Source organism: Ursus arctos, unplaced genomic scaffold, assembly GCF_023065955.2.
Source record: "Ursus arctos isolate Adak ecotype North America unplaced genomic scaffold, UrsArc2.0 scaffold_34, whole genome shotgun sequence".
Classification (NCBI taxonomy): domain Eukaryota; kingdom Metazoa; phylum Chordata; class Mammalia; order Carnivora; family Ursidae; genus Ursus; species Ursus arctos.
This window is the reverse complement of record NW_026623030.1, coordinates 25,813,052-25,830,184: the sequence shown is the minus strand read 5'-3', so window position 1 is coordinate 25,830,184 and position 17,133 is coordinate 25,813,052. Positions and strand designations below refer to the sequence as shown.

Sequence of the window (17,133 nt, the reverse complement as noted above, 5' to 3'; positions counted from 1 at the left end):
CCTGCCTCCCACTCGCTGTGTGACCTTAGGCAAGTTACTTAACCTCTCTGCCTTACTCCTCTGTAAAATGGAGACACAGGAGTGCCCATCTCAGCAGGTATGGCTGAACGGAGTGGAGCCACACGGGATGGTTCATTTGGCGTCTGGGGCACCCCGGGTGCTGTGTGAGTCAGCTAGGGCGGCTTTACCGTTACCGTCGTCTTACACACCGACAGGCTCAGGGCTCGGCATCAGGAGGCCACAAGTGACCCTGCCCATTGTACTCCGACCCACCCCCTCGAAGGAGGGGTCTGTCCCCTGCAAAAAGCCTCTATGTCAAAAGACACCCCACTTGCTCGGCCCACCAACTTCAGAGGCCCAGGGCAGCAAGTTCTAGTCTGACTTGGCAATTCGCAGAGGACACTGTCCTGTGGCTGCCGAGTGTCTCCCTATTAGCACAACCTGGAGCCCCAGGGGTTGGGATGACTTCTGCAGAGGCAGCTGGGGCCCTTCTCTGGGGAGGAGGTGGGGGGCTATCAGTGCAGGGGGCTGAGATGCGGGTCACAAAGCAGTTGGGTGCCAAAAATGCAGATTCCCAGGACCCCTTGGAACCACCCCCACACCCAAGTCCCATGGTGGGGCCTGGGTCTCTGCATTTATTCACCAGCTCTTGGTGAAGCCGTGCCCACTGAGGCTAAGGGGGTGGGGCACAGGGTTCTGAGCCCTCGGAGCACCTCCCTGTTCCCTGTGAGCAGAGAGGCTGAGGGGAGGCAGGGTTCCCCGAAGCCAAGCCTGGGTGGGGAGAAGAGGGGGTGGCCATGGAGTACAGGGGCCTGTGAAAACCTGCCCCCTGCCCCGTGGCATCTGAGGGGCTCAGAAACAGAGGAGGGAGCCTCTTCGGGTTTGCACATTTTATTAAGATACTCAAATTCTTAAGTTATTTCTTTGTTAACCGGACCGTGGCGAACACGCACTGTCTGTGCAGCTTTATAAAAATATATCAGGCACTTTGCCTCTCTTGGGCGTGAGCTCGCAGTTGCTTCTCCTGCCCCACGTGGGGCTAAAGTCCCAGAGCCTTTCTATCCCGCCCCGTCGTGGGGGATGACGAAGGGAGCGGCGGGGCAGCCCCCTACCTGCTGGGTCCGTTCAGGCCGCACTGGGGGCTCTTAGGGGACCAGTCCGGGGCGGCACCAGCCCGTGGCCCCTGGCTTGTCCTGGCATCAGACGCAAGGGGAGCCCTGCGGCCCGTGTGGCAGCACCACATGGTCTGTCTCTAAGCCGACAGCTGAGCGGGGACCCTCCTTGCACAGGTGACGACGGACGTTCCGAGAGCTCTGATGCCTCCCCTTGGCACCTGGCGCGAAGGCTCCGGGGTGAGTCCTGCTTCTGCTGGGGTTGCACGGACAGAGGTTAGCAGAGATGCCCTGGGGCGAGGGTCCGGCCGCAGAGCTCAGAGGCCTCCACTTAGGCGGACTGTGCCCCAAATCGTCGTCCCTGGGGCACAGGACACGGAACTGCCCGGGCAAGGTCTTTACCAGCACAAGCCTTGGCTTCTGCCGCTGGCCTGTGCCCAACCTCCCAGCTCAACGGCCACCAGGGGTCGCTCAGCCTGGGCCTCCAGCCGAGCTGCACGCAGGTGAAGGGCCCACTTTGGAGACACCTCTTCCCAGGGGTGTGGGTGTCTGGATGGCACCCTCTTCCCTGGCACAGGGCCTGGGAGCCAGGCCACCAGCCCTGGACAGACAGGGTGGCTGGGGTCTCGAGGAGCTGCAGCGGCCCTCGGGCCAAGGCTGCTCTGGGCTCCAAGGGTGCGCCACAGACGCTCGCCTTCCTCTCCCCCGCCAGGACCCTGGGGTGGGCCGCCACCTCCCACATCTTCAGGGGGCCGGGCCCGCGCCGCCTCGCCCGTTTACGTGCTAATAAAACAGATGTGTTTATGGAGTGCGCCACACTGGAACGGGCCTCCCCCACCGCCCTCCCGCCCCGGCTCCAGGCTGAGCCACGGAGTCCGTCCTCGGGCCCCCCTGTCCAAGGTCCCTGGTGGGGGGGGTCGGTCCCGCCCCGTCAGAGCGCCACGGGCCCCGGGAGGCGGGGGTGCTCGCACAGCTGGAGCTGCACGCTGGAGGTGAACCAGCGGCGGGGCCGGCCCAGGCTGCAGTGCAGGGTGGTCCGGAAGGTGCTCCTGGCGTGCTTGGGGAAGATGATGGTGGTGCTGCGGAAGCGCAGGGCGCGGGGCCGAGGCTCCAGGGTCAGCTGGCTGCGGTAGTTGCGCCACGTGCAGTTGGGCGCCGCCACGATCGTCTCGCTGTAGGCCGTGACCGTGGGCACGGGCGCATAGAAGACATTGTCCCGGAAGTGCTTCTCCGAGGCATACTTGACCTCCGAGTTGCAGCTGGGGAGGGCGGGGGGAAGGCAGGGTGAGCCCAGGATGGGGCCCCCCGCTGCCCACCCGCGCCGTCTGGGGGGGTGTCCGTGAACGTGGGAAGGGCCCCCCGCACCACTGAACACAATGGCCTGGGCTCTTCCAAAAAGTCAGGGTCAAAGGGCAGAGGGAGTTGCCCGCTTGCAGGACACTAAAGACGTAGGACTCAGTGCGACCCGTGACTCGGGCTGGCTCGTGAGTTGGGCTAAGAATCTGCCGTGACAGGGCATGGGGGACAAGGGACGAAATCTGTGCCGCAGGGATGCGGGTGGTGGTGTCATTACGTGAGAGGATGTCCCTGCTGTCAGGAAGGGCGCTAGAGTATTAGGGGCTGAAGGTCGGGATGCCACCAACGGCCTCTCTCCAGTGGTTCAGAAAAAAGATTATTTACGTAGGAGAGAGCGAGTGTGCCGATGTCCAGGCGAAAAGGGCAACATGTAAAGAGCCGGTTAATCTTTTTATCGGGCACACGGGCCTCCTTGTGCTCTCCCTGACGCTCCTAAGCTTGAGGTCTCCCCAAAAGTAGCTTCAGCACCCCTAGGGGCGTGACGCCCATACGAGCGAGCAGCTGCTCCCTGCTGCTCTGCTTCCAGAACTCCAGAAAACCAAACGGCCAGCCAAAGCTCCGGGAGGGTGGAGACTGTACCAGCCTCGCCCCCCATCGCAGCCCCACAGATGGTTGGTTCGTGAAGGGAGTCAGAGGGAGTCGAGGTGGCTCTCCTCCACCCGCGTGGGGGCGGCTGGTCGTCTCCGTCACATTTAACTAACGGGGGCTCTCTGGGAAGAACGAAGTGTAAAACAGAGCCGTCTGTCTTCTGGGACCACGTCCAGAGCTGGGGGGCAGGAGGCAGTGGGTCTCCGTGACAGGCCCAGGCTGACGTGGACAGCTCTATCCCGGGGGTCCTGTGGCTATGCGGGCAGGACCTGTGGCCCCTGGACTCCACCTTCTGGAATCCTGATCCCCAGAAGCCCTCCCAGGAGGGCAAACCAATGCAGGAAATCTCCTGCGGGGTCATCTTCACCCAGAAATCCAGATGCACCTAAGATGACCCGCACGCGGGAGGGGCCCCACTGCGCCTGCGGCCAAGGACGCCTCAGTAGAAAAAGGAGACACGACAGTCCCAGCTCTGTGTTCACGTGACCGCTACCAAATGCTGGGCAGAAAGGGGGTCCCCTGCTGCCTGTGTGGGGCTGGGTCACGGATCCCGGCACGTCTGGCGGGACTGGAGGGAGGGAGCTATAGGGTGTGTGTGTGCTGACCGTTGTGCACACCTTCTGGAAGGCTGGATTAAAATAAAATCAGCCAGATTTGGGGAGAAGGGCAGTGGGGACATGGCCAGGTGCAGACCCGGAGCACGGGAGGGAGACAGAGAATGTCCCCTCAGGTCAGCGTCTCTTAGAATCAGGTCACCGCTGGCACAGACACGGTCTTGCCTCCTCAGGGAGCAGCCCCCAGAGGGCTGCCCCGAACGCGGGGAGCCTACTGGGCCCACAGCCTGGCCCCCCTTCCCCATGGGGGGTCGGGACCAGCGCCGGCCGCACCCCCACCCCCCCAGCAGACCCACTCACCGGATCTCGTGCGTGGGCTCTGGGTGCACCTCAATGGTCTCCCCAAAGAACACAGGCAGCATCCGGGGCCTCATCTCAAGCGCTGGGGAATTCGGGGGGAGGCCAGGGGGCTGTAGGGAGAGCCACAGACACGGAGTTACACAGCCCTTCGGCCCTGTGGCCCCAGCTCCCCACTGGGCACAAGAGGGCTGCCGCACATCCTTCCAGCCCTGGCTTGGTCTGGAAGCCTGCTTCGTGGGGTCCATCAAGAAGCCCACCCCAGCGCACCCACCTGGGCCCTCGGCTCCCCACCCACCAGCCTGCCCCCCAGTTCCCAGACACCTCAATGTGGGGACGTGGTAATGGCCTCTCCCCGCAACCCCCAGCCCACACTACGCCCTGGGAGCCGGCCCAGAGCTGGGACCCCGAGCTCAAGGCCCCCAAGATGCCCCCGTGCTGACGTGGGCAGTCGGGAGCTCTGTGAGAGGCTCAAACCTTTGCTCCTGACCTTGCCTGGAGTCGCCCGTGGCTGAGGGCGGAGAGCCCCCCCGAAGCCTGTGTCTGTGCCCCGTCCCCGGGAGGAAGGGGACACAGCAGCGCGAACGTCCTCAGGCTGACACCTGACCCAGGAAAGGACCAGGAGCCGCTCCTTCTGAGACCAGCCGTCAGCCCTGCCTCCTGGGTCACCTCCAGCGTGGCCAGTGGGGCTCGTTACTACTACCAGCCCACCAGCCACGAGCACCTGCTCTCTGCCTTCCACTCGTGTTGGGGGGACGACACTTCCGGCCCCGCTGTGGGGGAGCGCCGAGGGGGAGGGGCACGTGGCAAGCGCCGGTGACACGTGTCACCTCTGGGCTCAGGGTCTCATGCCAGGGTGAGGTCCCGCATCGCTAACCTTTCCTTCTGGGGTGACGTTCAAGACAGCGGCCTCTTCGCCAGCCTGACACCCTCAGTTCCTCTGAAAGGCAGATGGCCCAGGTCTCAACGTCATGGTCAGCCCATGACGAACGCGGAGTGCGAGCCAGAAGGAAACCTCTGCTTCCGGTACAGCAGCACTGCCATCCAGGGATGTCTGTGACGCGGCGTCACCTCGCGTGCCTAGCCCGTGCTCATACAGCAGGTGTCCCGCGCTGGGCCACCCACCAGCCTGCCTCCGCTGTAACTCCATGTGCCCACAGCGAGTGCTTGGTGAGCTCAGCGGACATGGCGCTGGGCCTTTTGTTCCGTTCATTCACTGAGCCCGTGTGCCCTACTGGGATCCACACTGTGGTTGCCACGGTGAACAGAGGAGATGTTCTCCTTGCTCCTCGGAGCTGGCTGCCTGAATCCTCCACTAGCCTTCAGATGACCCCTCAAGCAGACCAGAGTTCCAGCCGTGGTGACGGCTGTAATCCCCGGGGTTGGCGGGGGCGGGGGGTGTGTGGCAAGGGATCATCAGGAAATCCAGGAGGGCTCCCCTGTGGAAGTGCCCCTTGAGATGTGATCTGAAGGGTGAAGAGTCCCTAACTCTGGCCCCACAGGCCATAGGCCCTGCACTTTAACGTGTCCGGAACCCCACCCTATCAGGCCCCTGAGGGGTCACCTCAGCCCCAGACAGCACCCTGACCCCAGCCCTGCCTCCCCTGCTCCACCTGCTGAGGCCCGCCAGGCCGTGGGAGACAGACGACGCCGAGCTCCCCAGAAGCCCCTCCGTCACTGCCCACTCCACAGCCCCTGTGGGGCCACCTGCCGCCTACACTTCCTACGTGCTTCGTCTTTGGAACCGACTCAGCTTCCTTTCTCCTTCAGCACCGTCTCAGCCCCGCCGTAGACAGGCCTGTCCCCGAAGTCTGGGCTCACCTGTGAATCACGCTCCTACACCTTACCATTTCGGGGAAGTTTCTCCACGCCTGTCCCGCAATCCCCACGCACGGGGGACACTGCTCTCGGGCTGCCCTGTCCCGGCCGGTAGCCACCGGATGCCTGGGGTGATTGCGGTGTAACCGGATTACCACTAAACAAACGACAGATTCCACGCGGCACTTCAAGGGCTCAGCAGCCGCGTGAAGTCGCGGTTCCAGGACCGCCAGTGCAGATCTAGAACATTCCCGCTATCGCAGGAAGCTGCTCCCTTGGACGTTCTCGTTTTACCCATTTTGTGGAGGGTCCTGATAGGCACGCGCGCGCGAGGGCTCAGCATCGAGGCCAGCCCCCACCCCCTGGATCGGACAAGAGGAGGAATCGCAGGCTCAGACCAAGCCCTGCCTGCCGACCGACCTGAGAGTTCCGTACCGCCCCTCCCCGCCCAGCTCCTCCCGGGGCTCGCCTAGGTGAGGATTAATCCCAGCAGCCGGCGTTCTGAGCTAGCGGCACAGGCACTGCCCCGGGCACGGTCACTTATCCGACCGCAGGACAGCTGCTACCAGCATCCCCGTGTTACAGAAGCTGAAACAGAGGCCCAGAGTGACCAAGAATTTGCTTGAGGCCACACAGCTAGGAAGAGGCAGGACTAGGATTCGAACCCTGGGGTTCCAGGGTCCGTACCCTCGACTCCCACTCCTCGGCTGCCTCTCACACACGTGGGACTGGCCTCTGCCCACGTGTCCCTCACGCCCTCGGCCACACGTCCGCTGACTCTGTGCCACAGCTCATGCTGCTTCCTGCACCGGGAACGTCCTTCTGGTTCCTTCTCACCTGGTCCAGGGCTGCCACCCCTACGTGTGTCTCTCACCCCCAGACAAGGAGCTCCGTAAGGTTCAGGACTTGATGGGCTGTCTAACCCAGGCCCAGGCACCTCACAGCGCCTGCGTGGTTGAGAGGCGAGAACTCTCACGTGCATAGAAGCCCCCACTGACTCGTTACCCGGGGCCGGGCCCAAGCCTGTCTGGGGTCAGCCTATGGACAGGATCCCCCGCAGCGCCTCCCCAGCCACAGGGTCCCCAGAACAAGAGCCAAGGGCCACAGGGAGAAAGCATACAAGGCTGGGAGGAGGAGGAGGTCCCCCAAAGTCCCCAGTAGCTGTCCTCAAGGTGGCCCCATGTTTCGCTGGCATTTACAGAGTGAGTGACCCACAAAGGGCCAACGGCTGTCCCCTTCCTGGGCGCGGCAGGGGGAATAATGTCCCAAAGATGAGCGCACCCTAATCCCCGGGACTGTGAGGTAGTTAGGTTAGGGATCTTGAGATGCAGAGGGGAACCTGGGCTAGCCGGTGGCCTGGCGTGATCGCAGGCATCCTTATCCGAGGGAGGCACGGGGTTGGGGTCAGACTGAAGATGCTGTGCTGGAGCCTTAGGATGGGGGAAGGGGCCCCAAGCCAAGGGATGGAGGAAGCTTCTAGAAGGTGAAAAAGACAAGGAACGATTCTCCCCTTGACCCTCCAGAAAGGAACACAGCCTTGCCAAAACCCTTGATTTTTAGCCTATAAGACCCCTTTCAGACGGCTGACTTTTGGAACTGTGAGATAATCAGTGTGTGTTGCTTTAAGCTACTTGGGGGCAGTCTGTCACAGCAGCACTAGGAAGCTATCCATGCGCCGGCTGACTCGGGGCAGACAACCCTTCTCTCTGGCCAGCGGCCTCCTGGTCTCCGAGGCGGGTGACAGGTCACAGTGCCCGCAAATGCGTGGGGCAGTGCGGGGCACAGAGTAAGCACCGTATAAAAACTGGCTTGTGTTAGGAGTCCTTCTTCACGTGACGGTCCAAGGGAGGGGAGTCCTCCCTGGAGAACAGCATACCCCACAACCTTGTGAGCTTTGAGACAACACTGCCAGAAGCAAGCACACACTTTCAGGAGACTGAATTTAGAGAGGTAGGAGGACAGTGACAAGATTTAAGCACTTCTGGCATTCTCCATGGCTCATCGGGTCACACCAACTGACCCCACCTATAAACCTCCATGATTTGATGTTTATCAAAATAATGCTGTCTTCCCAAAGGCATTACCTAAAGAGTGGCATTTCCCCAAAGGTGTACATGTGTTTGCAGAGCACCTACTGTTTGCTAAGCACCTGCTGTGGGCTGAACACCTACTGTATGCCAGATCCTGTGTGGGTGGGAGAAGGCACAGTGCCTCCCAGGGAGCCTCTTGTTCAAGAGGGCATGACATTGGCTATAGAAGAAATCAGAGAATGATCCAGGCACGTGAGGGGATGTGAGCATGGGTGCTAAAGTTTCTGGAGATGTTTCTTCTGTTCACATGGGTGGGACAGCTGGAGAGAGAGAGAGGAAGTCTGATGCTGGTTTTCATCACCCCACCCTGCTCTCCCCGAATAACTCCCAAGCTAGGGAGCAGGGAGGGCAGCTCTGAGGGGCAGAGCCTTCCGTGCTGTCGCAGAGCTGAGCGACACCATCCCCCTGGGGTCGACCCAGGATAAAGAAACTGCCCGACCTCCTGGTACCTCCCCGAGAGCCCCGTGGGAGCAGCCCCATTCCGGCCGGATCTCGCTCCCTGACTGGCTGCCAGGAGAGGAGACAAGACTCACTTCACAGGCTGGGCTGGGAAGCCGGAGCTCTGGGCACCGTTTTCCAAAGGGCCCCAGTGGAAAAACATCTAAAATCTACCCAGACTGGAAGTGCTGTGCAAGAGATATGAGAAGCCAGCGAAAATCCAGACGCAGGCTGGCATCCAGCGGGCCTGGGTGGCGAGACAGCTCCGGAAGTCACCGCCAAGGCCCCAGGACAGCCCTGCGGGGCTCCAGGGACAGGAGCAGGGGGAAGACGGCGGCGGCCGCACAGCGCTCAGCCTCCCCGCAGCCACCGGCCCATCCGGAAGCTCAGAGCTGAGTCTTTCTGGATGCAGGGTTATTTTAACATCTAAATGGCAGTGCCAGCCCCATGGAACCCAGCCAGCCTGGAGAGTGGGCAAGGGAAGTGCCTCTCGCAGCCAAGAAAGCACACCGATGGCCCTGGAAGGACTTTCCAACCGCCCTGGAAAAGACGCTCCTCCAAGACTGGGTCACAGTCTGATGGAGGTCACCGGGCTGGGGGCCGGCGGGGCAGGGGAGGGGGGCTCGCACACCCAGGGGGCCCACTGCCGCTGCACCTGCTACACCAGCCACGGGCCTACCTGGAGCAAAGACGGCCCCCAGACAGCCCACCACCCTCACCCACCCCCAGATCTTTCCTCCCGATGCCTGGATTTTGGTTCCGTCCTAAAGAGAACCCTCCGGGAGCTGCTCAGCCACCTGTAAAATAAGGCTGTGCCATTTGTGAGGCCTACCCCACGGGGCTGGCCAGTGACCTAGGGGGGGTTCGGATCCCCTTGCAGCTCTGGGAAGCAGAAGCAGGGGAGGAACGAGCTAGTCCCACGCACAGACGAGCTGAGACCACCCCCCAGGCCCCTTAGATGCTGCCCTCTGCACCCCGGATAGAGGGACCCAGCTGGGAGGGCCCTGTTGTAGTCTGGGGGAGCAGGCCGGCTCTCTGGTCTCCTGGGCAGGCAGGGGGTGGGGTGGGGGCCCAGGGCGGGCCCCAGAGGGAGCGGGATCCGGAGTCCCCACCCGCCTCGGCCAGTGATTCATGGGCCTTCCCCAAGAGGCGCCAAGGTGAGGATAAACAGTCTCTGGCTGGAAGTACAGACACAGAGGGGCTTCGGAGCGCCCCCTCCTGGCGGCGGTACAGGGCACAGCCCACAGGACGGCAAAGAAAGATAACTGCCCCATCGTGAGAGCTCCGTGCCATGTGGGGGACAGCCCAGCGGTGTCTGGGCCCAACCCGAGGGGACACACAGCGGCCATGAGCTCTCCGTTCCATCAGGGAGCAACCAGCCCCATCCATGGAGGGTGTGGAACAGGAGGAGGCGTCCAGAGCCCCCTGCTGCTCCTGTAGAGAGACCGAACCCCAGGGAGACACCCCCCACCCCGACATGGCGAGAGGTGTCCTGGCCACAGTCACATGCAACCCCCCGCAATGGCTAGAATGGCCTTTTCTCCAGGTCACTGGGCTCAGTGGCTGGCAGTGGCTTCGGTGGCTTCAGTGGCTTTTGTCGCTATCCGAATTAAACTCCATTATCTTCCATGCGCATTTGGGATTTGCTGACCTCGACCTTCACCCCAGAGGAAAGTGATCCAAGGAGGAGACAACTTAGAGCTCCCACTCTTCTTACGATAGGGCCTGGGGCCATGGGACAAATCCTAGGGCAGTGGGGAGGGGGTTCCATAGGCTCACTGCTCTCCCCCAACACGGCCCCACCGTGGAGCTGAACGGGCCCGGCGGGGGGAGCCCAGACCTCGCACGGAGCAGGCCACTCCGTGGAGAGCCACAAAGTGTCACGGGCCCAGCACACACTCCACAGGCCTGAGGTCTGACACCCAAAGCAGGAGAACTAAGCAAACACCAACATCAGCTTGGAGGCAGGGCTCCTTGCGACAGGCGGCCAGACAGACCCAAGCCAGCGGGACAGAGGTTGGCAGGTTGGCCTGTGTGCGCCCCAAAGGACCCAACCTATTTGGAAATAGGGTCTTTGCAAATATGAGGTCCTACTGGATATGGCTGGGCCCTAAATCCAATGACTGGTGTTCCTGTAAGTGGGGAAACTATGGGACACACGCAGGGAAGATGGCCACACAAGGACGGGGCAGAGACTGGACACCAAGGGTTGCCAGCCACCACCAGAAGCTAGAATAGACCCACGGGATGGAGTCCCCCCTAGAGCCTTTGGAGGGAGTGTGGCCCCCCTGACGCCTTGACTTCAGACTCCTGGCTCCAGAACCTAGAGAAGGAATGTCTGTCGTTTTAAGCCCCCCCCGTCTGTGACTTGGCTGCACAGCTCCCAGGGAGCTCGTGCAGGCACCTGCGAGGCTCTGCCAGCCAATGAAAGCGGTTTTCCCAGGAAGGGGGTTCCTGCTTGCTCCCTGCTGGGGAGCACCTGGGGGGAGGGGGCCTATTGTCTTCCTTCCACAGGAAAGCTACAGCCAGAGCTTCTCAGACCGGTGAGCGCACCACTGAGATGTGGGGCTGCCGGAGACTTTGCTGGAGGCCGATTCATCCAGGGTTCAGCAGACAAGGGCTGAATGAAGGTGCTCTTCCTCCCGTCCCTCCTCCCAACCTCCCTTTCTTGGCCTGACACACCTGGCTCTCTTCCACCTGAGCTTGCTCAGACACCCTCACTAGTCAGGGGCACACGGATGAGCCTGCGAGGGGGCCATGGGGACTGACCTCTGTCTCCTCAGGCTGTCTGTCCGTTCATCCACCCATCTGTCCGTTTGTCCATCCATCCATGGATTCACTCCTCTGTCCTTCTGTATTTCCATCCTTCCCAACTCTGGGCACTAATTCCCGAAATCCCTACCTCCCTCTGTGACCCTTGGTATCACCCTCATGGTCCAGAAACAGAACTGAGAAACTCCAGGACTGCTGGCGGGGATGGGGAGCCGTGACAGCCAAGCCCCCAGGAGGCGGCGGTGACCGTGGGTGTTCTCAAAGGGCTGGGCGGCCCTGGGAGATTTCCCAGGATGGGGCACAGACCCCTGACTCCCCACCGCTGGTTCCACCTACGCCCGGCCCACACGGCTCCTCCCAGAATCCGGGTCCAGGGAAGCCGCACCTCATCCTTAGGGGGATTCTCAGGCGTGCCGCTCAGAAGTCCATTCAACATAGAAGCAGTCCCGGGAGCCCGGATGGGGTGACAGGAGCCATGCATGATGGAGCCCAGGCCGCTGGCTATGGGTGGAGCCCGGGGCAAGAGAACCCCATCTCCACATCTGAGTGGGTATCAACCCAGCCCGTCACCCCAGCCACCACGACCCAGTGGGCAGAGTCCCTCCTCTGCCACAGACACAGCTCTGTCCACGTCTCTCGCACCCCGGTGATGGCTGTTCTCTCAGACACGCGGCCTGAGACCCCAAATGCTGTTTGTGGCCTCCCTGAGGGCTAGTTCCCCGCCCTGCCCATGTTTAATAGTCTCTGCTGCACACACCCCTCTCCCTCACAGGCAGCCTGTCCCTCTCCGTCCCCACAGCTCGGCCGGGCAGGCCTGGGAGGCGGGAGGGAGGACATTGGGGGTCTGCTCGACCTCAAGCTGGCAGCCCTGACCCCAGGAGCTCGCAGGCGGCACGGACGGATGGCGTGTGTCTTGCTCATACTGTGTCCCTCGCCGGGCCTGGTTTGAGCATTTGTGGGGTGAGTGCAGCTGACAGGCGAGCCCTCCTGGCCCACGAGCAGCCTTGGCTGTCCCTCTGTCCTGCAGGAGAGCAGGGCGCCCACATGGGGCCAGGCCCGCACAGACCCCCTTCCTCATGGCATCTCTCTCAATCAAGTCTGACTTGGGTCTCTAACTTGAAGGGCTGTAGGGGCTCAGTCTGCCTTTTGAAAGATAGAAATAAATAGTCACAAGTACATTTTTAAAAGACCAAATGGAAATTTACTTTCTGGCCTCAGCTTGGCCCACAAGTCCCTGCTCTGGCCTCTGCCGGCCTCCTCACGGCTCCTCGAACACACCTGTCTTGCTCCCACCTCAGGACCTTTGCACTTGCCATCCTCTGGGACTGGCACACACTTCAGCCCTAGAACCATCACGTCCACACCCTCACTTTGTTCTGGTTTCTGCTAACCACCGCTTTCCTGACCACCCTGGCTTCGACATTCCACCCTTACCCGGCCTTTTAAGAACACTTACCAAGCCACCAGGTATGGGGTCACATTTAGGTTGGTGACTCTGTCTCTCCCACTAGAACACCAGTTCCATGAGGGCGGGAACCCTGAACATTTTGTAACTGCTATGTCACCCACAGTCCAAAACAGCACACAGCACACAGTAGGTGCTCAGTTAAGTCCTCGAACGACTGATTCCTACCTCATCATCTGATTCGGGAATCACCAGGAACATGACTCTTTGCCCCAAAGAGTGAGCAAGGAAATCCCGTGGTCAAGGCGGGGTGGGGAGGTGCATTCACACCCAGCCTGGCCCCAGTGCCTCTGCTGGCTTGGGCGGGGGCAGTCCCGCAGTCAGCCAGACAGCCCGCGTCAACAGGGCATTGTGCCGACCGTGAGTGAGCCTCTTCACACAAAGCGAGGGGTGGGGACGGGACCTCTTTGATGAAAAGAAGCGTGAGCAAATTTAACGCTCGTGTCCAGCATAGTGAGCAGGGGGACAAGCTGGTGAGGACCTCACCCGCTAGGGGCTGGGCACAGCACTCGCTGCTCACGCCCCTGCCTGGGGCAGCAGCACCCGGAACCGGGTGTCAGAACAGCCCGTGCAAACCAGGCTGACACCCAGACCCGTAAGGCCTGGTGCAGGGCAGCAAGGGGACCCCAGAGGAAACCAGGCTCTGCTTGCCACCAGCCTCTGCTTGGGTATTTGAAAGGATTGGCTCCAAGACGTGCGATGGGTTTCTGTCTGTTTCCCCAGAGACGCGCAAGATGGGCGGATAACCTGCCGACGTCTGCACCTGGAAAGCATTCTCGGTGAGTCAGCAGCCAGCAGGGTGCTGTTAAACATCGGGAGCTCACCAGGAGGTGGGATGCCCTATGGGTTAGGTGGGCGGGGCCCCAACTGCAGGCCCCCGGGCTGAGAAGAGGTTGCCCTTGGCAACCATTTCCTCTCTTTTTATTAAAAGCAGCATCTCAAAACCCCATACGTTCACAGGCATTTTGTTTTTCAACTTAAAAAAATAATAATAAACCCACACAAGGTAGTTAATTATCTATAGAGTAAAAAGTAGGATAATAGAAGGTTTAAGCGTAGAGACTCCGGATCTAAATTCTCTGGGTTCCATCCCAGCAAGACCACTTACCAACAACCGGGTGACCTTGGGTAAGTCGCTAACCCCTGCTTCAGCTTGGCCCTCCGGAAAATGGGGTAGTAATGGGGATGGTGCTTACTTCATCGGGATATTGTGGAAAGCAAATGAGCCAATGTACATCTAGGGGTTAGGAGAGTTTCTGGCCCGGGGGGAAGGGCTATCTAAACGCCAGATAGCATTACCTGTGCGGAAATAGCCCCAGGTTTTGCCTTCAAGCCAAATCAAAAGATCAGGGACAGCCCAGTTCCATACCTGGCAGCTAGTTAGCAAGGAAGGGGAAAAAAATAAAATCAACCAGAACAGCCAAGACAAGGAAGCCAGGCACACAGTTCTTATGGCTGCGCTGGCTGGCCGGGCTGGCAGAGAAAGCTTCCAGAAAACCCTCTTTAAGGAGGACTCTAGGTCATCCAAAGAACAAAGGGAAGACTGGCTCCCTGTCCCTTTCTAAGTTCTGTCCTGTTGGACACCGGATTTACTCCCAACGTGCACAGCCCACATACCCTCGGAGCAGCGGCGCCAAGTGCGAGCCCCTCTTGCAGGAAAGCTGGGCGTTCATGCTGCAAACAGCCTCTGTCACCCCTGCAAGTCCTCAATGCCTCCCCCCAGCCCCCAGCCCAGTGCTCAAATTCACCACATGATTTGGGTCCAAGATAATAGTTCCCAAGCTGGGCTGCGCATCAGAATCATCTGGGGAGGCTTTTAAAATCCTGGTGCGTGGGTCACAGTCTCTACCAATGAAACGTGGATGTCTGCTGGGAGGTGGGCCTGGGTATTGTTCAAAGAAATCTCCGAGAGATGCCAACGCCCAGTCAAGTCTAGGGCTCACCGGACTAGGGAGCAAGGGAGGAAATTCAGGCCGTGAGGCTTGAGGCAAGGCAAGGGTTCCTTCCTGCTGTAGGGAGGATTTTCAGCTGGGGGGAGGCACTGTGTGCCCTGTGAGGTACCGGGCCCCAGGAAAGCGGAGTCGGGCTGGAGCTGGGCCAGCACATACACTTGGCAGAAAAGATGTTAAGACGTGCAGAGAGCAGGCAGGAACGGGGGGGGGGGGGGGGGGGGGAATGCCACTGGGATCGTTAGCGACCTCCCAATTTCATCTTGTCACTTCTCAAGTCGGGAAGGTACCGGATCCCACCCACTTTGCTCCAGCCTGCCAGGGGCCACCCCGGCTCAGCCTAGCCGCCAAGCTGGGTGCCCACCCAAATCCACATGAAGGCCCTACTAAGTGGGGGGGGGGGGTTGGGGAGAAAACTCTTGAGTCTCCTGCGCTGGGGCTCCAGCCTCCCCCAGGCACGCCTCAGCTCCACGTCAACATCCCTCAACATCCAGAGAAGGAAGGGTTACTGTCTGGGTTTGGTTTTTTTAAAAAATTGTTAAAAAAAAAAAGGGGGGGGGGCTTTCACGCTGGCAGCGCCGGGAACAGTAAACAGGGACCCGGGTCAGGAGAGAAGGGACCCGGCTACGGATGTCTGCAACATGCTTCGTCCTGGGGTTTCAGCCCACCCAATCGGGAGAGAACTTTGGGAATTCCGGATGTGTTCCTCACCCCCTAGCCCTTCAGGGCTGACAACAAGACAATCACTCAGTAGAGAGGCCCACCGCCAGGGAGAGGTCTCCAGGTCCCGGGGTCAGGCCAGACCTCCACCTCCGTGCCCCGGCCCCGCCCCGGGGAGCACCGCTGTCACCGGGCCCCCTTCTGAGCCCCGCAGCTGGGGGTGCGGGAGGAAGCCCGTGCCGGCTTCCGAGGCACCGCATCTGGGGGCGCGGCAAGAGCCACCCCTCGCCCCTGGCTGGCCCCGACCCGCGCTCTGCGCGAAGGCGCGCGCTTACCGCTCTGGCCTCTCCGGGTCCGGGGTGCTCCGAGGAGGCGCCGGCGCCCCCCGCGCGGGCGTCGAGGATGCCGGGCGCCAGCGAGTAGAAGGGCGGGCTGGGGCTGGGGCTGGGGGGCAGCCCGGAGTCGGGGCTGTCCAGCAAGCCCTCCCGGCTCTTCTCCTTGAGGCTCTCCTCCATGCCCTGCAGATGCAGGTGGCCCACCATGTCTGGGGGGCGCGGGGCGCGGGCCCCCGGCTCCTCGGGGGACTCCTCCACCGCGCTCCGGGGGCCTGGCCGGGCGGCGGGCCGAGGGTTGCGCGCCTGGGACTCGCGGGCAGAGCCGAGCGGCGGCGCGTCGGGCCCAGCGCTACCCACCCCCCCACCCCGCGCCCCGGCTCCCCGCCGCCGCCGCTCCGCCGCTCGGTGCGCGCCGCCGCCGCCTGCGCCCCCGCCCGCCCCGCCGCGCGCCCGCCCGGCCTCGCCTCCGCGCTCCGCCGCCGGCCCTCTCCGCACCTTCCCGGCCCGCGCCTCCTTTTCTAGGCGCCTCCTCCTCCTCCTCCTCCTCCTCCCCTCCCCCGGCCCACCCCGCCCGGCCTGCGCGGTGGGCACCCGCCCCGGTCCGGCCTCCGCCCGCCCTCCCGCCGCCGCGCCCAGGGACCGCACCGCCACCCGCCCGGCCGAGCAGGCTTTCTGTGCGCCCCCTTCCCCCGGCACACACACAAATGCTTGGGGGTTCCCGAGTCACCCCGAGTGCCGGCGGTAGTAATGTTTGATGTGGCCACCCGAGGTTTTCTCCATCTCGCTGAAGTCAGAATGCAAGAATCTTTAAAAATCTCGATTTTAGAAGACCTGTGACTTACGAAGCAGGGGAAACATGAGGTCTGAGTGCTCCCGGGGCTTCAAGACCTGCTCTTGAGCTGCTCTTTTTCCAGAGTGCCCACCCTTAGTTTAGGTCCTAAATGGCCCACTGCCTGCCCTGGGCACCTGTGTCTCCGTGAGCTGATTATCTGTTACTCAAGGCCACCTGGGCCTTCAGGTGGAGAACACTGGGTAGAAATGGGGCTGGGGGCAAGTAGGAGAGCTGAGAAACCCTTCCTGGAATCGTGTGTGCATCTGTCCCTTTCCAGATTTCCTCCTAGAGGTCCTTTCTCATTAACAAGGGTCTCCCACCCCCGTCTTTTCTTTCCTCCCAAGGGATAAGGACACCTGCTTTCTTTTCTTCAGATGACGGAGAAGCAGCTCTCTGCATTGGCAGCTCCCATCCAGCCACCCACTCACACAGACACCCCCACACCGCTCCCAGGCATCCAGCCTTGCATCCTGAAAGCAGAGCCCCAAATTGCTTTGAAAAAGGGTAGGAATGGGAGAGAGGCTAGAGGGAGCAGAGGGGAGATGGTGTAGACAGATGTCTCAGCTCTTCGTCTTCCTTAAAGCATGTTCATTGGGTCAAGACTGATCAGAGCCCTACCGCGCCCTGAGCCCTGGGGAGGATAGCCTGGCCCTGGGGCACCCTGTTTGGGGAGGGGGTGGTGAACACACCAGGGAGCAAAGGGGGTGAGTTTAGTGGAGGAAATTCATAAGGCATTGCAAGAAAGTAGAATGGGAGGGACGGTTTATGGCTCTGGTGTTCAGGGAAGGTGGCTCCGAGGTGACATTT

The 17,133-nt window shown here is 61.4% G+C and overlaps 1 protein-coding gene across 1 annotated transcript; it reads right to left on the bottom strand.

Moving 5' to 3' along the window:
* Nucleotides 1-881: 881 nt before the first annotated feature.
* On the bottom strand, nt 882-15,797 carry RFLNA (refilin A). Its single transcript, XM_026514714.3, has 3 exons — nt 15,495-15,797; nt 3,971-4,080; nt 882-2,371 (listed from the first exon to the last, which is right to left on the bottom strand). Exons 1-3 carry the CDS (start codon nt 15,699-15,701, stop codon nt 2,044-2,046), a joined length of 645 nt encoding a protein of 214 aa, XP_026370499.1. The 5' UTR covers nt 15,702-15,797; the 3' UTR covers nt 882-2,043.
* Between the last annotated feature and the right edge of the window lie 1,336 nt (nt 15,798-17,133).